Genomic DNA, 21,535 nt, shown 5'->3' on the forward strand with positions numbered 1-21,535 from the left:
ATAAAATAAAAATGCTTCTCAATATTAAATAATATTTTGGCGGGCCAAGTAACGTAAATAAAAGCATAAGCATTTTTCATGCTATTATTTCATGCACGCATTCTTTAATTAACTGTAGCACATAAATATTCTTCGCCATGAAGAAAAAAATGATTTTCAAACAATTCCATCAACAACATGTTTCACTATTTATTCCACCAACAAATGTGGCCTGGCCGCGCTGTTATAATACTATTAAACATCACGTGACCAGACGCATGCTCTGAAATTCCCTTCCCACTATAATCGGTGTTTTTATTTTTTTTTGTGTGCTTATTTTTCCTGAAGCCAATATCTCCCGCCAAAATCGCTTGCCACTCACACAGACAGAGGGATCCCCTGCTGGGATGCCGCCACCTCCAGTAGTAGCACGCTGAAGCCCGCCAGCATGCACAGCGGCACGCTGACGATGCTGCATGTGCGCAGAAGAAGCATCATGTTCGGTCCCAAAAGTGGTCCCGGAACCGGCGAGGGGCTCTGCTCCTGCACCCCGGTGAGCTGTCGTCTTCTTTTTCTTCTTCTTCTTCCCGGGTGACCGTTATCCTTCTGTGACAGCAGAAATCCTCCTCCCTGCCATTCCCCATCATGGAGGAGGGAGAGCGAGTGAGAGAGAGCGAGAGAGAGCGAGAGAGAGAGAGAGAGAAAGAGAGAGTGAGAGAGAGAGAGAGAGAGAGAGAGATAAAGAGAGAGAGAGAGAGAGACGTTTTTGATTTTACGCTAAAATGCTTACTGAGAATGAGTGTTTTGCATATTTTTGGTTTTATTTACTTTATCATTATTATCCATATTTATAGGAGGCACATGAGCACACCCGCCTCTCACTTCTGAGTTTCAGGGTTCCAATCTATTGGCTTGTGTTTTGTGCGTATTTTGCATGTTCTTCCTTTGTTTGCATATTGGTATAGAGACTGCGTCATATTCACGCATCTCAGATAAATTCATGTTAAGTTCTTAAACATTTTTTTTAACAACTGAAAAAAATAGTTAGCTCTCCAAACAGTTCTTAAATATTAAATTCATGTATTTCTAGCTGAAAAAGTTTTACAACTTTTGCATATATCACTAGAGCAGGAGTCACCAACCTTTTTGAAACTGAGAGCTAATTCTACCAGCTTCCAGGCTACCAGCTTAATTGATACATCCTTGTGAACTCACAAAATCACTCAAATTACTCTTAAGAATATTCTTATATCTTAAAAATGCTCTAATGAATAGTTTACACTAATCATTTATCGTGTTAATGGTAACTCACAAAAATTAGGAAATATCAATGTAAAAATCTGCCAGTGTTTACTCTTTCAAACAATCACTTGCACTATATTCCCAGAAAATCACAATGTCCCATCGCTGGTAAGCGACAATTAGAACAAGGCAGGGGGCTACTCATGGTTTTTGTTGGCTATGGCGCTGACCTCTGCACCTCCTACTCAAAGTATTTATACCACACCTTGTGAGTGTCCAAAGTGGTGAAAAATGTGAATTTGTTTCAATCTCATAATTAACAATCAACATTGGGAGGAAATATTAAATGTTTGAATTTTTTATTCAGATAAGCTGAATTGCTGTACTTCTTGCCTGAGGAAATAACGTGCCACTATGAAGCAAGGTGCCTCATGCAGTATACTTGACAAGCCACTGGTGCAATAGAGAAAACACCTTAAACTGAGCGTTGAGATTTGACTAAATTGGAGCTTTATCAAAGATAGAGGATGCAAAAGGATGCATATGCAAAATATCAGGCAAGATTAAATCACCTGCGTTGCAAAACCATTTAGGCATCATGCAGTCAAAGTGAGAGGGACAGCTGACGTTTATGGGGCAGGCGTGGGATTGATTCCCACTCAATGGCCCATTCACAATTACTCACTAAAGACTCACGTCTGCCTTTGGGATGTATTTAAAAGTTCATGTTAATGTTCTTTGAAGAGGAATAAAAAAAATGGACGATACAGTATTTACTTGTTTAATAATTTCATTACTATTGTTCAATGTCATTAAGGCGAAATAGAAAATACTTTCCCAGCAAGTTTAAGGGTGTAAGATTAAGCACCATTTGAGAACCGGAATAGAAATATAGTAGAAGGAATGGATTGAAATATAAGATGCCGGAAGCTGTTTTTGTTTATTGATTCCTCTTGATTTGAAAATCACTGAAAGAAAAGAGTATCCCAGTACCTTTCAACGCTATGGGAGAATTGGGGGAACTGGATTGCACAAATTTAAGTGCAGCGTCATGAAGGTTTCACAGGGAAGATTCATAGCAGAACATGATGACAGCTAGGTTGCAGATTGTTAAACGTCCTTGTGGAACATCACAAATAAAATCCATTGAAGTTCATTCCTCACTCACTCCAAGAATGAGCCACGCGAGTCATCTATGCAAACGTGTGCATATTCCCAAGAATGAATAATGGCCAATTTTTTGGCACCTGACCAGTGACCCCAACCACCAGCGGCACCACCACCACCACCACCAGCCGTGTTTCAACCTGAAGCTTTTATTAGTTTGGTAATTGCGTCGTACATCAAAGTTGTGAGGACCGCCAAACTGTCTGCATTGTGGCGATAAGGCGCTTGGATCGTTGTGACCTCACAATGCTGACTGCTCCGATGCTTTAATTAAGTGTCCAATAAAGCAGTTCTGTGCCATGAAACTGAAGCGAGTCCTTAACTCAGACCTGCCAAAGTGTCCTTGAGCAAGTCCTTTTTCAGTCTTACAATCCATTGTAGCAGCTCATACAAAAAGTGACACAATACGGCAATTTGTTAGAACAGTGAGCCAAATAAAACTGACTTCATTAAATTGATTTGGATGCTACATCACATTAAGTCCCGAGTAAAGTGCGAGCTCGATGACTTAGATGTATAAACATTAAATCGAATGTTAGGACGACGACGAGCAATGTGAATCAAGGGTCCCGTCATGACTTAACACTACACTTCATTGTGACATGAACTCTCAACCCAAACAGTTGTAATCTCCGTCTTGACTTGATTGGACATAAACCTCTTAGCAGGTTAAACATGGGACACCGCTAGTCGTGCTAAATCCTGAAGGCTTAACCTCACCCTTTCACAATGGAGCGGAGGTGAGTGAGAGGCGGGGGTGGGGGGGTTATTCAAAGTAGACAACCTCCAGAATAGACTAAAAAAAAAGAAAGCCTTTCAATGGTCATACAAAAAAATAGAGGCACAGCTCCAAGATTGTGGTTAGAAAATATGGCAAAGCCACTATTCGCGAACTTGAGTTTTAAATTGGACTGGAAAATGAGTGCTGGTGTTCGATCCAGTTTTTTTCCGTCTTTGCTGGGTGAGGTCAAGCCTCTCCGTCTTCAACAATATTTATAAAGAATTGTCCATGTCTTTACATCTCAGATGGATTACCGTAACAGACTTTATTTTAAAGTCAGCTAGTCCTCCCGCAAGCATTTCCAGTTGGGCCAAAATGCTGCAGCTTGCCTTCTACGTAATGTTCGATTTCGATTTGTGTACAGCACTTTGTTTCTGATGTAGCGGTTCTTAAAGTGCTCTATACATAAAATTAAGTTGCGTTAAAGGGAATTACCCTGTCAGGACGGTCCATTTTTCAACAAGAAGCACATTTTTTTTTTTAAATTACAAAAATTATCTTAGGTTACGTTTTCATCTTCATCAATTTGGTTTGGAGAAATCAATACAAAAGTAATGATCTTTAAACCGCCCACAAGAAATGAGGAGTATGGCCACGCCCCCTCCCCCTCCCTCCATGTTTTGGGTAGGAGTCACATGACGTCCTTGAGCATCTTACTTGCAGTTTCTGACATGTCTTGTCTGTTTTTTTTAATAAATCACTAAGATACACAAACAATGCACTCCAAGAGGTTTTTTGCAAGGTTAATTGTCCGTAGGTCTTATATTAGATTTTCATCTTTGAACGTTATCTTGAGTTTTTTTTCTTCATTGAGGCCATTCAGCGGGTACATCTACACCACTCATCCAAAAATTTGGCCTCCAGTGCGACCACATTAGGCTGTGGAGTCAGCCTCCTCGCTGGAGCTTTGGTGCTCTGAATTATTCAAAGTCTGTCGATCCATGGATACATTTTCTGTGCTGCATATCCTCAGAAGTGCTGTGCGTTGGCGTGTTGGATTCGTCAAAGTTCAACTTTGAAATTTCAACAAGGTACAACAACTGGGTTGTCCTGCAGCTTGCTATGCAACACTGACGCTCCCAAAGTGGCCCCTAAAAAAAGCGCCGCACCGCTAAAAAGACCCACCTCCGGGGCTTGTCAATGAGGCGTTCGTCTGAAACTGACGCCCACTCGGACCAAGACGCAGACTGTCCCTCTAACATTTAATTTTGAGATACATGCACTATATGGTGGCAGTCAAGTGAACTCAATTCAGTTAACAAGTCGCATATGTTGCTGACACAGCACTTTCAACATAAATTGTTGCTGAATTTGAAGAGATGTGATCTTTTCACACCTGCTTAGTGTCACTCGCCAGGAATGGTTATCCTATGTGAGTGCTCAATCAAGCAAAAGGTGAGGGTTCACGGATGATCATTTGGGGTGGGGGGATTAATCCTTGTTAAATCCAGCTCCTGAGGATTTACTCGGACTCAAGGCTTGTAATTTTAGCACTCTCTCTCGAACTCTCAGAAATTGAACATCACGCGGCGAGGGGACCTGACCGTTGAAAGCTCCGCATCCATGCACCACTCGTTTTTTAACCCCAATTCCTCCCTCTACATGGGGCCGCACGGGGAGCCCCCGCTGTCACGCACAGGCTTCGTGGCGCTCTCCGTGGTGATGGCCTTTTTCACCGGGCCGGCCATCGTTCTCAACGCTACAGTGATCATTGTGTCCCTCGTGCACAAGCAGCTGAGGCAACCGCTCAACTACGCTCTGGTGAACATGGCTGTGGCAGACCTGGGCACAGCTATGACCGGGGGTGTTCTGTCTGTAGTCAACAACGCCCAGGGGTACTTCTCCCTGGGAAGAACAGGCTGCGTGATGGAAGGCTTTGCAGTGTCCTTGTTTGGTGAGTGAACACAGCTAACATGAGCGGCTTTTTAAACACGGGAAGTTATCGCATCTTACTTTTCCAGGCATCACATCATTGTGCACGGTCGCCCTGATCGCCGTGGAGAGGATGTTTGTCATATGTAAACCTTTGGGGCACATCACCTTCCAAAAGAAGCACTCATTTGGCGGCATCGCCTTGTCCTGGCTGTGGTCCCTAACGTGGAATATGCCCCCGCTTTTGGGGTGGGGACGATACGAGCTGGAGGGCGTCGGGACGTCCTGCGCGCCCGACTGGCGCAGTCGAGAACATCGCCATGTGACCTACATCCTGGTTTATTTCACCGTGTGCTTTGCGCTTCCTTTCGCCATCATCTTGATGGCCTACAGTAAATTGATGTGGACGTTGCATCAGGTGGGCTTTTACACAACTAGGCGTAGAAATGCCAAAAACATCAGACCTGACGCACGCTACAGTAAAACTATATCGTTTTTCTGGTTCTTTTGTTGATACGCTTGACGATGGAGTGAATAATCAGTTTTGTTTTTGTAATAATTATATTTTTCAATTCATACAACAAGAGATACAGCACTGGAGTTGATTTAAAGAATGCGATATATACTTGCTGCCTTCTCACCAAATGATCTGGTCATCTTTCGAGATCTGTCTCTCTTTTTGTCCGTCTTTTACCCTGACCACAATGTGTGGGGAATTTCCATCTGTTATCTCAAGAGCATTGTCCCTGACCAGGGCAGGGGTGATTGTAGAAGCTTCTGGCCAGGCAAGATAAATGTAACCGTTTTGTACATGGTATAGCAATTTAGTTTCTGCATTTAAGAACGAAGAGCATAACACTTTTTGCTCATGGGCATTCAATCTGTTTGCTGGTCAATACACGCCACGGGACATAACATTTTCAATTCATTGGTAATAGTGGATTGCTATTTTTGTGCTCAGGCCAAAGTAATAAAAGCATAATCTTAGAGTCAAGGAACTATGTCGAAGTGAGTTGAGGCGTTTCATTTTGATACAAATACTACTTTGCTCCCATCTTGTGGGCTCTATAGGCAATTAAAATCTTTGTTGATGGGGGAGCGTCATTTACTAGATGATTTTAACCATTTGTAGCTGTCTGATTTATTAGCAAATAAATGTGAAATTATTATGTCAGTGCCTCACCAGCTATGAACACCACAACACTAACTTTGTAACTAAATTGCTCAATTGAAGCCTTCAAGTTGCAAACATAATGCAATTACATTTTCGGAAAATAAAACCTTACATGAAATTTCTCTCCTCCCCTTTTCTCCCTTACCTACCTCAGGTATCGAAGTTGGCTTGCGTGGAAGGCGGTGCAGTGTCGAAAGCGGAGTTGAGCGTGGCGTCCATGGTAATCGTCATGGTCTTGACCTTCTTGATAAGTTGGTTGCCTTATGCTGGCCTGTCAATGCTGGTGGTCTACAACCTCCATGTGGACATTAACCCACTGGTGGCAACAGTGCCCGTTTACTTGGCCAAGAGCAGCACAGTGTACAATCCCATCATCTACATCTACTGCAACACACAGGTGATGAAAAACGTGCAGTACTAATTGACTACTCTCTTCTGCCATCTAGTGGTCAATAAATGACAAGCACAAAATATCGTGTAACGTTGCAATACAAATACCCGTACTTAATAATTACATAATACATTTCTTGAACAAATTAATCTAAAAAAATATATAGAATTGTGATAATCACATTTTCAAGTACTATTTTTTTGTAAAGCTTTAACAGACAAGATGCTTAAATAATATCTTTCAACAAATGTTTAATCACCAAATATGAAGTATGTTGTAATTCAAAGACAGTTCAAGTAGCTTGCTTTGATCCCTGATTACGATCTAAACTGGGTGATCTTTACAGGCATTTTTCTTCGAAACAATTCTCAAAACTTCAACAGCACATTTAGTTCTGCCCACAAGCACCACACTCCAGCAGTGTTGGTTTGCAAGACCCAGTGGTAACTTGAGCAGGGTGTTTTGTTCTGAGATGATGCGCTAAATATGTACACCTAATATGCTACAGTAATTGAATTTGGCTTTGTAAAGTATGGAAATTATTTTGAAGTAAATAAAACGGAGTTAAAATATTTAACTGCGTTAAAAGTGTAAAAAATAATCTCCAGAATTAACACTTTAATTTTGTCAGCCATATAATAATTAGAGAAATACAATGTAAAAACCCCCCCAAAAAACACACACAAAAAAACAAAAAGCAATTAGTGAGATAAAAATTTCAAGGCAACAAAAAGTGATGACATTTTAAATTGGGCAATTTAATTTAATTTTAAATTTTGCTAATGGGCTTTGCTGCATTTCACAACAAAGAAACTAAAATATATACTTTTGGTGAAAACAACCCAGCAAATTGTTTTGGAGCAAATAATTTGCTTGCTATGTTATGCTAATATTGTTGCCACAAACTTTAAAGTCATTCCAATTTAAATTATTGTTTCAGCCCACCCAAAAATATAAGTTGTGTTTTTTAAATTTTTTTTTTTACAATGTATAAACATCCTAATCATGAACATAAATGCAACATTTTTGCCACCTTCTTGTTGGTTTTAGTTCCGTAAGTATGCAGTGCCTTTCCTGTGTTGCAAAGAGCCGTGGCTGGAAGATGATGCGTCAGAGGCGGCCACCATGGTGGAAATGACAACCAACAAAGTGTTACCAGCCTGAAACCTCCAACTGCTGACACGAATACCTCTATAATTGTGTCAAACCTGTGAAGCATACATAAAAATATTTCTAAGATCGTGAGCCGTGTTTACAACTCCTGGTGGAATCAAGATTTATTTTTTTTTCATTATTTTCTTTTGCCAGATCTTAAATACCAACAAAAATGAACCGTAATTCAGCATTTATTGAATGATGGTCAATAGAAAATAAATAACAGAATTGATTTAAATAAAGAAAAGGCCCAAAATCAAATGAAAAATACGAAAAAAATACATTATTACAAAACGCAATATGTTATATATTAAAGCATTTGCTACTAAGAGATTGATGCTAACCAAAAAGAACCATTTAAGAGCAAATATCAAGACTTTCAAGTAGAGAACATTACCATGGGTCTTTCCGATAATTTATACATATTTTACATCTTCTATTTCAATACAGCTTTAAGAACATTAATAAAAGTAATTATATATATATAACCATGTGAAGAAAAGTGATAGAAACAGCAAGTTTCTCTGTAAACTGGTATTTTAGCCATTTTCTTGTTTTCCCAGCAGAGCAACGACGCACCTTGAAAATATTCTTTTGATTCGCTTTCATTCCCAGCATTGTAACGATGAGGTGTGAATGACAAATATAGATTCCACTAAACCATACACACAGTCACAAAAAAGTACAAAATTGTCTCACCTTAATACACAAATCAGTTTAGAAAAGGGAGAAACAGAAGCACAATACACTTACTTGTGCAAAGACAAACAGCTATGTGCTAATATTTAAGACTCAACCAAGTTACTATTTACTCTTATTTTCAGGAATCCCTGACTTGAGGTAAAAGTAAGTTCTTTTTCATCTTTAGATTAACTCAATGCTTAAAAGTGTTTACAAAATAATGCATATTTTCAGTTCATCAATTGCTACGAATAGTACAATGTGCCAGTTATGTGCGTTCCTTTTGTCTTTTGCAAAAGGACTAGAACACATTTATCTCTTCTTTTCTTTTTTTTTTTTTTTTAAACACACAAACATTTCAAAGAGCCCTTTCAATGTGCACACAAAATGGAAAATCTACATTGTCGTGACGGTTTAAAGTAGCGTACAGCACGCACACGCCGACGGATCAAACATGTACAACATATCATATGAACTCGACGCTTGATTAAATTCTTCATGGTAAAGCCGACTTTAGTTAGCACTGCATCCTGTAATTAAAGTTAGCTTGTGTTCATTGGCCATCCAGTTTCAGCCTCTTGTCACATTTCAAGCACATCCATAGTTAACCCTGTTTAAGACTCCTCTGTGGGACACTGTGACACATTGATACATTGAGACGATGATATGTTGTCACCTTTGCCAAACGAGGTATACTCGATGCCAGATAGGCAGAGGGAGGGGTTGGGATTGCGGGGGGGGGTTTGGTTCTTTTAGTATTGCTTAGCCTCGCAACAGATCACTTCCCATCCACTTCACCCACTCCTGCCACCAAAGTGGATGCAGCCCACACACACTCCAAGATGAGATTTCACAGAAAGTCTTAAAGGACCCATCAATCATTCACAAAAAAACCCCAGCACCAGCTTGGATAGATAATCATTCAGACCTTCACTATTTTAGCTCTACCATCCATCTTTTCATCTTCTTTCAGCAGCAAAAAAGGCATTTTAATCGGGAGCAACCCTAATAAGGTTTTGAAGAACAAACAATAAAGCAGCATCGATTTCATTATATATAAAGACGCAGCAATTGCATTCATTGCATCTGTTGAGTATGCCAGCACGGGGGGGGGGGGGGGGGGGGGCACGGGGCTTGCCATTTAAAAAAAATAAATAAAATAAAAAGGGGGGTGGCGTTCACTTTCTAGCAAATAATGAGTACCTCACTTGTGCTAAGAAGTCATAACTGTTTGCTTGACTTGTGCAGTTAATGTTGCTCACAAAAGCACAACCTCTTAAAACTGTGACCAAAGGCAAAACGAAACAAAAGAAATAAACAAAATAAAGGCTGTGTATTAGCACAGAACATAAAAGGCAAATCAAATTCAGCAAATGGTACCTAATAAATGGGTGGCTGATTTTATATAGCACATCAGAACGGTCCATATTGCTGATCAGTGAAATCATAATACATAATTACAAAATATAGAATCTCTTTACAAAGTGTCCCGTATGTTATAATACAATTTACAGCATCTCAACTAGGAAACATTAACCAGGCTATTTTAGAATTTGAAATAACCTGCCTACTCGTGCATTTATCACAAATGCTTTTTAGTCGCTTCAAAAGTAACGCGCTAGTTCCTGCATATTCTGTTTGTCGCAACACTTTGCTGTGTGACTCGGCTGCAGCACGACTACTGTAAGTATCACGGGACAAAGGGATCAAACCGAGCGAAAAGAGGGGGGGGGGTATGCCTTTCTATGCTTGCATTGAAAACTTTGAATAAAGTGACTGAGGTAATGACATCGTACATCTGATTGTCATCACCCGAACACACCAGCCCGAAAGAGCATGGCGCGTCCTCGCCACTTATCCTGGATGGTCTCTGCCCGGACCCCCAGGTCAAGCCCTTTGACAGGAAGGTCAGGATGGCCCCCTCGGTGCTCCGCAGGGCTCCGTGCTGTGACGTCCTTTGCTGGCAGGGAGAGAAGTTTCCTTTCAAAAAGCTCGGGACTTGTGGGTCTTTCGTTCTCTTCAGTGTAAAGGCACTTCTTTTGGTCAGAGCCTATGAATACAATAAGTCTTGTATTTTCACTGATAGTTGTCTTCCAAGGGTCCGTTTCTGCTATAAAGTTGTGATGCAAATCATTTCGTCGGCCAGGTCCTCTTCATAGGGAGCCCTGGGTTCTGTGTCGGGTTCGTCGTCGCTGTAGCTGGCAACCGGGTCCTGCAGTTCAAAGCCCCCCGCGGTCAGAAGAGGGAACACGTTGACCCCGTTGATAACCGGCGCCATGCCGCCGTTCAGCAGGTGGCTGGCTGCGCTCTCCATCTCATCTATCGTCATCTCGCAGGCGTCCGCTATCTCGTGCTTGGTGGCGGCAACAAACTTGGGATCCTTGGCGTACCTCCCCAGGCCTTCTGATATCAAAACCTGCTCGAGAAATATCAGCACAAGAAAGGTTGTTTTGCAAACTGTGAGACAAAGTATACATTATATACAGATTAAAGTTCAAGTTTATCCCATGTGGCCCACTTGTGGGTGGCAAAGATGAGCGAAAAAACTTGCAGTACTTGCGGTTTATTTATTATTCATTATTAGTAATCTCTCTTTTATTATTAAAACTCGGCTACTGAGTCGTAGCCAACTCCAACAATAAAGCAACAACCGTCTTTAGTCAAGAGTCACACGGAACTTCTTTCCTAACCCTTTACGTGACACATTCAGAAAACTGGGGAATAACAACTGAAACCACAACAACACACATAACCCAATTTGTTACAATATTTTATTTAGAAAAGTGACCGACTTCTCTCCGTTACATTGTTGCTGTGACACAAAATGAGTAAAAAACAGACGATGTACGAAGCCCACCCTGCACTATATGTTGCGATCACCCGAGCGCACACCCGATTGGCATTCCGCAAAGTTTACGGATTTATGAACCAATCCGCGGCGGAGAAAAGGTTGGAGACCACTGGCCTAAGGTCTGGCTATAGCATTTTGATATGCAACACTGCGTTGTGCCAAGGTTACTTACAATCAGTCAGCCCAGTCCAGAATCAAACCATTAAAAATCAAATTAACAATAGGAAAGTGCAATTCTACAAAAACGTACCGCTTCAACGAGGCTGGTGGCGCTTCCTCGCTTCTGGTGGTACTGGCTGTGGTACTCGGGCGGCACCTGCAGGTGAATGGGCGAGTACGTCCTCTGCGTGAACTCGGGGTCGTCGGAGTACCAGGAGCTCTTGCGCACCGATACGTGGCTGCTGGCCGTGCTATCCCGGTGTGGGTGGTCAACACGGATGAGGGGGGTGTAGTACGGCGACTGGTCTTTACTGGCCGGGGTGGCAGGGGGCGTGGCCCAGGAGCGGGTGGAGCGTGTTGGGGAGAGGCGGTGGGCTCTGCTGGAGTCCAGGCCTGCTACGGCCATGACCTGACAATGAGGACATCGATAGTCAATTGTTGCAAGTAACTTTTTTTTTTTTTTAAGTTACCTGGTGCTGCATAAGGTGCAGCGGTAGTGCAGTACGTTGATGTGGAAGCTCATCCTGGCTACCCTGCCTGCGCAGACACTCAAAGTTGAAAGACGGCCTCCTGTGACCTGTGCAACACACGTGGACCAATAAGTGACAGCATGCAAGCAGCTTAAACAGTGCAAATACTCAGTTTGAAACCATAACGTAAATAATATTAGATAATGATCGTACTCGGAGAGCTTAGCGGACATGACACACCTTCTACAATCAAACGGATGTTAACACTTTCAGATTAGTGTACAAAATTGGTTCATTGAAATCAAAGAATACACCCTTAATGCTTTCTAGCACGCCCCCCCCCCACACACACACAAAAAAACAATTTTTTAGCTGACTTTAAGGCAAAGTTATGCCTTTTTTCCCCAACAAGGCACCAGCGTATTAAATAAAAAAAAATATGAAGACAACATATGAAGCTGGTCAATACCATGCAAAGCTTCAGGTGTGGCAGGGAGCAAACGTCTTTTTGGTGACCTCCTTGAGTCGCGGTAGAGGGGCTGCTCGTCGTCGTCATAGTAACTGTCAGGGTGATGGTAACCTTTGGGAGTCTCATATTCGGTATCACTGTTCTGGTACCTTGCGACAAATTATATATACAAATAATGTAACTTTGGTCATGTTACGAAAGGAGCAGAACGTTAAGTGCAACTGAGCCAATAAGCACAAATATATAAGATGCGAATCACATTACAAATCTTCAATAAATTTTCCAATGCATAAGAAACTGCTCTTATTGTAGTGCAATTCTAGCGCACGGAAAAAGAAAATCATACAACACATAAATAATGAGCAACAAGCTGTGTCATAGATGACATGACAGCTCTTGTATTACGTCTGCATGTCTCATATGTTTAGACCAGCGAATGTGGTGTCGGCCAACCTGTCCCCCGAGAGCATGCTGTCATCTTCATAAAACTCCTCTCCGCTGAAATACTCTCCAGACACACGATCTTCATCCACCTCCTCCTCTCTACGGATTGTGGGGTGGCGTCTATCCCCACCGTTGGACCTGAAGGGAAATCAATGTACACGGCTGAGAATCAGCAGATGTACGGGACTTGTGTCATGCACCGCCATGCAGATTTCTTTTCTAAAACTTCACTGAAACGTGAAACTGAGCCAGCCAAAAGCCAAAATCTGAACGACAAAAAGAAGTCATTTAGGTCTTGAAAAGCATTAATGCAAACTAAAACCACTTAAAGCGACTTTGGTGGCAGAAGTCAACACGGATGCGCTTAAATAAGAAGCAGTGGCCACAAGTAGACATCATCGAACACTCCTGGATGATAAAGTAAGCCACATGCAGAAGAAAAAACAACTTTGGTTGGCAATATGCTGGCCAGTTGTTAACATTATCCCCCCACTTGCTTCACATAATTGACACAAGTGAGTTTTCCAAGACTTGTACACTAACCAGACGCATGACTGACCAGCATATGACACTTTAACGGTTTTTAGCGATAAATGAGGCCTTTCAGCGATCCAAACAACAAAATAAAAGAAACAGCAGGGAATGAACCCCTTCTTTACTTGTTACTGCTGGTGCCAAACCTAGAAAAACAACATACCTAACATAGGTCTCATAGTAGCGCCTTCTGTCCAAGACGGCAGAGGGGTGGCCGAGAGAAAGCATTTCAGTTAGGAAGGAGAAAGGGAGAAAACACAGAGAGAAGAATGACCTATACTGTATATCATACAGCTCTTTGCTGTATATCATACAGTATATGGAACATATACAGCACTCTAATATATATGTATGAGGAAGAAAGAGCAAGATGGTAGACATACACTCCAGTGTGCTTAAACAATCCCATTTTTTCAGGGGGGGGGGGGGAGATTCCCATAATGACAAAGTCTTTTGGAAAAAAATGGCAGAAATGAAATTGTCCCACACACTTGATGGTTGCCGAAGGATAAAAGGGCCCATCTTGGAGTGGCTGGCTAACACATGAAATGAAGTGTCAGTGCCACAGCATGTTTCTGATCCACTGGGGAATGAGTAAAGGTTTGTGAAAATGGGGCAGGCTTGATAAAAAGATGGATTCTGCGCAGATGCCTGATGACAAATATAGTCATCCGCGGTTTTGCGGCAGAATTCACTCCATCTCGGTTGCACAGCGGTGCAGAATGAAGGGAAACATTTTCTTGACTTAAATATCCATATATTTTCACTAAAATAACCAAACCCAATAAATAGCAACTCTCAACTGAAGCTGTGATAATTAATTGCTGTTTATTCTCAATTAGCAATTTCTGCATTAATAGATGTGGATGAACTAGTCGATAGAATGAAGCAGCAAACAGCACTGGGAGTGATGGTAACAAAAGATAGGCTTTGTCCTTTTTTAAGACAAGCAACCCTACTTCAAAATAATTAAACCAATCAATTAGGGATGTCAAAATTATCTCATTAATGGCTGGTAATGAATTTTTTTACAATAAATCGAGTCAAAATATTTCATGCATTTAACGCATGAGCATGATTCCATAATCCCACTCAGTAATCTCAGACAATGCAATTTCGAGATTGAGATTTAAAAAAAAAAAAGCATTTTATTTATTTATTTTTTAATTGGTAATAAAAGCGCAGAGAAAAGAAACTGCGAGTGTGAGGCATCTGCATGTTCCAGTCCCATTGAATCAACAATTCTCGCCGACCCAATTCAGCATGTCTCGCTCCATCCAGCTTTTCTACAAATACAAGCCACCTTTACATAAATGCCTGCCATTCTCTTCAGCTGAATATATAAATAGAAACTTCCAGCCTCTATTTATTGAACTACTGGACAACTATCAAATTACCAGTAAATTTGCCACTTGACCAGAAGAAATTAACACACTCCAATTGTTTTGGCAGGACACACCTTCCCAAATTTAGACTTTTAGCATACAAATGAATTGATGAACTAGCAATAGCCCCGCAAATTCCTGTAATATGTTTAAAAAGATGGATCAGTGCTTCTAAAAGTTGTCATTTAGAAGGGGGGGTGATGCACATATACAAGTGACCATCTGGTGATCGCAACAAGACAACATAAGTGCACAAAAAACGGCCGCAGAAGGGATGCAGTGTGTTGGTACCTTTGAGCTTGCGGCGTCCGGGCCTTTTCATAGTCATAGTAGGAGCCGCGATGACCTGGGTAGCCATTGGGAGGGGCGTGTTCATAGTAGCGATGGTGCCCCCCATTGGGTAAACTGGACTTGTTGGCATTGTTGAGGTTGATGTTGGTGGATTTAGGAGACTTGCCGTAGGAGTTGTTGTGGTGGCGGTGGTGGTGATGGTGATGGTGGTGATGGTGACGGTGGTTGGCGTTGGCGTGGGACATGGCGTTGGCTCGAGAAAGCCTGCCCACCGGTTGCTCCATGTGAGCGTAGTGAGGGGGCGGCTGCACCTGCAGAGGCCGCTGCGTCGCGTTGGTCTGGTGGCCGTTGGATCGGCGGTGACCTCCGTTCATCAGGTGGTTGCCAAACAGGCCGCCGTTACGCTGCCAACAAATACGCACAATGACCACTCCAACACTTTCATTACTTACAATACAGAGAAGTAAGCGTTTGATGTTAAGTCTGATTTCAAAATTGATATGAGCAAAATAGGAAGCTGACTCATGGGTGCATGGATTGTGTGGACAAAATGAATTTGTTTTGTCTTGCATTAGAAATGGAAAAAATAAATAAAAGAAAAAGAAAAACTCAAAAGAGGGGCAACAATAAATGGGTACTACTCCATAAGTGTGTAGTGTTTTTTTTTCAGATTGGGTTTTACTTACAATGTAAAAGTAGCATCGACCTATTGCATAATATACACTATATGGACAAAAGTGTTGCGACACTTGACAATTGCACTTTCAAGAAGGAAAAAAAAAATTCTCAGTTACACCAGGAACAATTCTCTGGGAATTATTCTATGTATATCCAAAAGAATATTGGTGAGGACAACAGCGATAAGCCTAAAACAAGGCCACGCTCACCATAGTCCTAGCATATGCAAAAGGTGTTTTATAGATGAGGGCTTTTTGTGCATTGGGGCAACAATCATGCTGGAAGAGGAAAAACGATTCCCACCCAGCTGAAAACAAAGAATTGTCCAAAAACGTCTTGGCTCTTGCATTTTAATTCTGATATAAACCAAGGTGTCAAACCAAGCCCAAAGTTGTATCTACATTGACCCACCACAGAGAAGAGTGTTGTGAAGAACTCCGCCAAATTTAAAAGATGTAAAAAGGCAAAGTACAATGTACATAAAATGAGGATTGATGTGTCTTGCGAAAAGCTAAGCTAAAAATAGATGCTATTTAGTCGAGCAACTTTCTTTGTTTGAGCTGCTCAAAGCCTCTATTTGCTGGCATATATGACACTTTCCACGCTGCGACGAGAGATGCTAGCCACAAGCTAGCTCCTGAGCTAACATGTTTGCGGGGCTCCTCTAGGCTGGTGGACGCTTGGCCGGCTTGTCCACGGAGCCAACTCCTCGCTTGGAAATTTAAATTGTGGCATCTAAGGCAGATGTATTTTTGGGGTCAGCTAGAGAGCTAATTGCACCCTGGAGGGGTAGAAATGGGCCTAGAAAAAATAACTCGCAACTGCGCCGGATAACCACGGAGGCACAAAGGGATTGAAGTTCTTATGTAGTGGTTAAGAGGGATGAACGGCGGACACTTTCATACGTCATTGGTTTTAGCCAAACCCGCCAAAAGACCCCCCCCCCCTCAAAAAAAAAATCTGGAAAAGTCAAATAGTGGAAAACACTATCACCACAAACACTGTACTATATATATTTTTAGTCTTTGCAAATTTTCCACAAATATTTCAAATCATGTTTAGCATATTTAGAAACAAATCAATTATTTCATTTTACAGGGTTTTTAATTGATTAATTGATAATTGATTGAATGGTCTTTGTGTCGCACAATTTACGTCCATATAGTGAAAGTGATGCATCATGTCACAAAAATCATCCCTGTCAGGTAAAATCAAATGAGTTACCCTATATATTTCCTCGTCTTCCTCTGGTATAAAGTCTACTAGTTCATCATCTTGCAGGTCACATGATATCGCTCGGCGAATTTCGGGCCCAATATCATGGAGGGTGCGAAGGCCAGCCTGTAACCATGACAATAAAAGGGCTAAGCACTGCTGCGCAGGACTTTTTCCTCACAGCTTGAAAAATATTGGACATCTTACAGCCACAACCGCACACACACGCCTGCTTGAGTTTGCGACACCTGACATTGACGGTGCAGACAGACATGCTCGGACAGACAAATGTGCTCAGCTGAAGGGAATCTGCTCTTGTTCATTTGTAACTAAAGAATTCTGGATAAACTCTTTCTATCCTGTCTAACGGTTCAGTCCAATCAGTTAATCGACTAAATGCACATCATGATGCATTAATCAATGGACGTAAAGTAATTTTATCTGCTTGATGTTGACATATGGTGACAGTGAGTGCAGCCATACACTTACTGCCCACTTCATTAGGTACACCTGCACAATCTAATGAGAGTAATTTAGGGAGTTTTGATTGGCATTGCTGTAAAGTGAGGGATGTAGCAATGCTGTGGCACAAAACAGAAGCGCAGTGCGACGAAACTACAACCACAATGAAAAACTGTCAAAATAATAAATTCTTATATTGAAACACCTTTGAAAGTATAAATAAAAAGTGCGTATTTCTATAATTTTATAATTATTGTTGTGTATGTTAATGATGAACATTAAAATTGTGACAAACGGTGTAGTTGACCCAAGTGATCATCAGTTTGCTCCTAAAAAAAAAAAAAAAAAAACTTTATTTTTGTAAAACACTGTTACACTTTGCACAATATGAACACAAACACAGCGCTTAAGTAAATCAAAAAACATTGTCCTGATATGATCACGTTATTGGAAATCAGGTCTGATCAATTTTCAGTTGATTAGTATTGGGCCATGGTGCTGCATGATGACATCGCGGACGAGAACTACATCACCTCAATCACTGTAACGGTTTTTGCAAAAGAAATTGTAAATGTCTCAAAAGGGACTAATTGCAATCTAACTGAGATTTCTGTTTTTTATTTCAAAACTAGACTAACTTGTCTATATTCCACCCGACCCTATTGGAAAAGGAGAAAAGCTACTTCTATGATGTTGCCTTTGGTGAAATTAATTCATTGACAATTTAACATTATTATTTTGCTGCTGCACTGAGTGGAATTTCTGATGTTTTGTGTTTTAGATTTTAGTTCGTCTATCTAAGACGGTATCCTTAAAGGGGAAGTCAAATAATTAAATCATTGCAATAGTACGTGCCTTCACTAGTCGAAACATGGCATTGTGATTAATATTACATTTGAGGAATATGAATTTAAGCAGTAAAATCCACCAGTTTGTAGCCATCTTAAGAGGCGGTTATTTTGTCACTTTCTGTCAACGGGGCTCAGATAATGTCCAATCAGAGCTCACCTGTTTTCTGAAGCTGTGCCATGATTGGTTGTTATCTGAACTCTGAGCAACTTTGATTTTATTTTCAGCTGACAGAAGTGACAAAATTGAGAGTCCTTATATTGAATCTCATTGGATCGTGCAGGTGTCCCTAAAGTTGTGACCTTGTAATGTATACTGTGCATTTGTGTGGAACAGAAAACAAGCTTTGGAGGTGAATTTCATGAGCTGCTGGGTGAATTGTGTTGCACAGAAATCACGTGAGACGATGGCACACGCTTAACATCAACATGTGTGACATTAAAAGAAACAAGGGACACAAATTACAGCTCCACGCCACGCAAGTAACAGAACATATCCATACTGTACAGCGAGATGAACATCCTGCTGGATCACAAACCATAACATTAGCACACTTGATGTGATTTGAATGAAATGCACACAAACACATTTTTAAAATGCTTCGCTCTCACACTGAGACCCGACTGGACCTGGCAGCGACTCACCTGCAGTGCGATGGCTGTGCTGTTCTGGGAGGGGTGTGCACCCACCAGGCCTTCCTCTTTACGTTTCTTGAATTTCCTAAAGTAGTCCTGTATCAGGAAGGTGGCATAGAACTTCCCCACGGTTACCTCATCATCTGAGTGAACAGACCACACAAATGCTTCCTGTGTCAGCTGGTCGGCACACAAAAACCACGCGCGGAAGGGGGAGAGCGAGAGAGAGAGAGAAAGAGAGAGGCTCTTCCCCAACCTTGATATTTCTGCTTCAGCACCACAGGCCGACAGACATGTGCTTTAAGACCAAATGAGATACTTCTATCTTAACGGTAAACATCATAAATCGAAATTCACATTAAAAAAGAAGAAATATGTATGATTAAGCTTGGGTTTGTTTGTGGTTTTGCGCTAAGGTGCCAAAATTTACTCAGAATTTTATAATTACAAAAAAAAGAGGAGAGCTAGCATGTGATTTGTGTTGATTTGGAAAATAAATACAACCACTTGACAACTACTAAAGTGCTCATGATATAAAACTGACATAATTTTTCTCTTGGTTGCACATCTTCAAGTATGTGTTAGTATACATTAGATTTTTTGACCAATCTGATTTCTGAGCGTTAATAATATGCACAGGGTCTTGAGAATCGGTAGCGCTGGCCAATGTAACTTTAAACAAGATTTATATTGGGACTTTTTCTTTAACTAATCAGATTTCAAATTTGTCCCCACATGGCTAAAAAGCCAGCCCTCAATGATGTCAGTATTTTTCTGAAATGTGATTGGTTAGTCAGAGCAAGTCAAGTTGGATAAGCAAAGTGATCCACACGCATGAATACATTTAACAGTCATCATCTCTGCCGAATATGACATATTATAATTAATTGTTTAATGTTTTTCATCGTGTTATTTAAAAAAAAAAAAATTGACTGAGAAATGCTCCAGATAATGTACACGTAAGAGTTGCGAGCTGTTATGTGTGTTTTAATAGAATTGGTGATTAGTAGAACAAACTACAGCTTGGATTCATTTAACTCTGTAAAGTGATAGTCAAAACTCACCATTGGGGGGGAATTAGCCAGCGACTTTATAACATTTATTTTGCTCTTAAAAGTGTAACTAATTTTATAGTTGAGCCATTATTTTAATTTTAGACTTCAATTATGTTTGATTTGATCAGGAATGCTCAATACAATGTATGCACATGAAAAAGGGTCCCGATGTCTTTGAGGGCACATTGCTGTGCAAGAGTGTGTGAGCATCATTGTGAAGCAGAGGTCTGGATCACTTTAAGCAAGCACGCTGGGGACAGAGATCAGACAGAGAGAGAGAAATATAAAGAGAAACGGAGAGAGTGAGAGAGAGCAAGAGAGGCAACTCTAGTTCCATGCCACCACCCTAAAACAGAACTGCTTCAGAATATTCTGAAGTGCTTCAGAGATTTGGACACACACAGAGATATAAGTGAGTGAGGAGGAACAGATGACAGAAAAAGAAGGAGGCACAAAAAAATAAATATCTGAAAGCCCGCAACCCAGACATCAGCAACCTCCGTCAGGATTCGAGACAGGAGAAGAGTGAGTTGAAAACACACGGACAGCAGAGACACTGCAACCAGGAGAAGATGAGCAACACCATGATACATGAACAACACTTTGTGAGAGAATTTGCATGTGCAGGCACGTGCACACATAGCAATTAGGCGGCGCTTAAGCACCAAGTCATTAACTAATAATGGGTATAAAAAAAACGATTTATCTATGGTTAATTTTTGTGTAGCACAAAATCCTGCCATTTCAATACGCTAGCTTTCTTTCACCACCTTTGGTAAGAGTTGTGCTATTGACTGCATTGATTGTGCATACAGTTTTTTTTTTCTTAATTGTACGCATAATTTGGGCAATGCCCTCAAAAATGCCTGTGCACATGCCTGTGCGTGTGTGAGTTGTTAGAAGAGTTTTCCTGCCAGAAGCATGTAAATTGAGTGTGACTGACCACCAGCAGGGGGCACCACTTGATCCAGCAGCTTCATGCTGGTTCTCTTCCATATTTTTTTGATGACAGCTCGAAGCTCCTCATTGGCCTGCTCCAGATTACCTGCACAGCGACAACCCATTTCTTGAGACGCAAGATCACCGGTTGCAATTCAATCTATTCCTTAGCATTTGGCCGTTCATTCATTAAGTGCTGATTTTCACCTTCTGTTTTTATCTTGAGGGCTGTTCGCACCAGTGCAAAAAGAGTCGCATTAAACATGACCGTGCCATCACTGTTGAGAGGCATATTCATGGCCACCAGTCTCTGAAAAGGGAGAGAAACGAGAAATATAACATTCAGGCTATATATGAGAGTGCCTGATAATTCACAACATTTGGTACACCAGCTAAAGGGGAAAATAATCTGGTTTTGGAAAGTTAATGATGTTGGTTTTATTGACAGAGCAAAATTTCTTGCAGTTCTGAAACTTGCATTTATGTTGCCTGTGCTTGTTTTTTGGGGCACTTTAATATTGTCCTAGATTCCAAAAACTTGCATGTGACTCAACTGGAGACTCTAAACCAGGGGTGCTCACACTTTTTCAGCATGCGAGCTACTTTCAAAATGACCGAGTCAAAATGATCTACCCACTACAAAAATGCAAAACATCT

General features: G+C 41.1%; 3 protein-coding genes across 14 annotated transcripts in view; 1 reads left to right on the top strand and 2 right to left on the bottom strand.

Moving 5' to 3' along the window:
- The window catches only part of cacna2d3 (calcium channel, voltage dependent, alpha2/delta subunit 3), a 29,242-nt gene extending 28,627 nt beyond the window's left edge, over positions 1–615 (bottom strand). The window contains exon 1 of the mRNA XM_088308751.1: positions 362–615. Coding sequence (XP_088164877.1) covers positions 362–477 — 116 coding nt within the window. The 5' untranslated portion in view covers positions 478–615. The remainder of the gene's footprint in view (positions 1–361) is intronic.
- Positions 616–3,218: 2,603 nt separating this feature from the next.
- On the top strand, positions 3,219–7,799 carry parapinopsinb (parapinopsin b). 2 transcript variants are annotated; one of them, XM_088308753.1, is made up of 4 exons: positions 3,219–5,063; positions 5,131–5,459; positions 6,370–6,435; positions 7,657–7,799. In XM_088308753.1, the coding sequence occupies exons 1-4, from the start codon at positions 4,733–4,735 to the stop codon at positions 7,768–7,770; spliced, it is 840 nt and encodes a 279-aa protein (XP_088164879.1). In that variant the 5' UTR covers positions 3,219–4,732; the 3' UTR covers positions 7,771–7,799. The 2 variants fall into 2 exon arrangements, with proteins under 2 accessions (XP_088164879.1, XP_088164878.1); XM_088308752.1 differs by having other exon boundaries at positions 6,370–6,612; positions 7,657–7,770.
- Positions 7,800–10,172: 2,373 nt separating this feature from the next.
- cacna1da (calcium voltage-gated channel subunit alpha1 Da) overlaps positions 10,173–21,535 on the bottom strand; it is a 66,205-nt gene continuing 54,842 nt past the window's right edge. For 7 of the 11 annotated variants that reach the window (XM_088308606.1, XM_088308600.1, XM_088308599.1 and 4 more), the window contains 11 exons: positions 21,086–21,188; positions 20,883–20,984; positions 18,894–19,027; positions 16,948–17,064; positions 15,046–15,449; positions 13,533–13,559; positions 12,845–12,973; positions 12,392–12,540; positions 11,923–12,029; positions 11,544–11,861; positions 10,173–10,858 (listed from right to left, as the gene is read on the bottom strand). In XM_088308606.1, coding sequence (XP_088164732.1) covers positions 10,553–10,858; positions 11,544–11,861; positions 11,923–12,029; positions 12,392–12,540; positions 12,845–12,973; positions 13,533–13,559; positions 15,046–15,449; positions 16,948–17,064; positions 18,894–19,027; positions 20,883–20,984; positions 21,086–21,188 — 1,896 coding nt within the window. In that variant the 3' untranslated portion in view covers positions 10,173–10,552. The remainder of the gene's footprint in view (positions 10,859–11,543; positions 11,862–11,922; positions 12,030–12,391; positions 12,541–12,844; positions 12,974–13,532; positions 13,560–15,045; positions 15,450–16,947; positions 17,065–18,893; positions 19,028–20,882; positions 20,985–21,085; positions 21,189–21,535) is intronic. The other 4 variants (XM_088308602.1, XM_088308603.1, XM_088308596.1 and 1 more) reach the window with 4 other exon arrangements.

Source organism: Idiotropiscis lumnitzeri, chromosome 11 (assembly GCF_059441095.1).
Source record: "Idiotropiscis lumnitzeri isolate Australia: NSW breed Sydney's pygmy pipehorse chromosome 11, RoL_Ilum_1.0, whole genome shotgun sequence".
NCBI lineage: Eukaryota > Metazoa > Chordata > Actinopteri > Syngnathiformes > Syngnathidae > Idiotropiscis > Idiotropiscis lumnitzeri.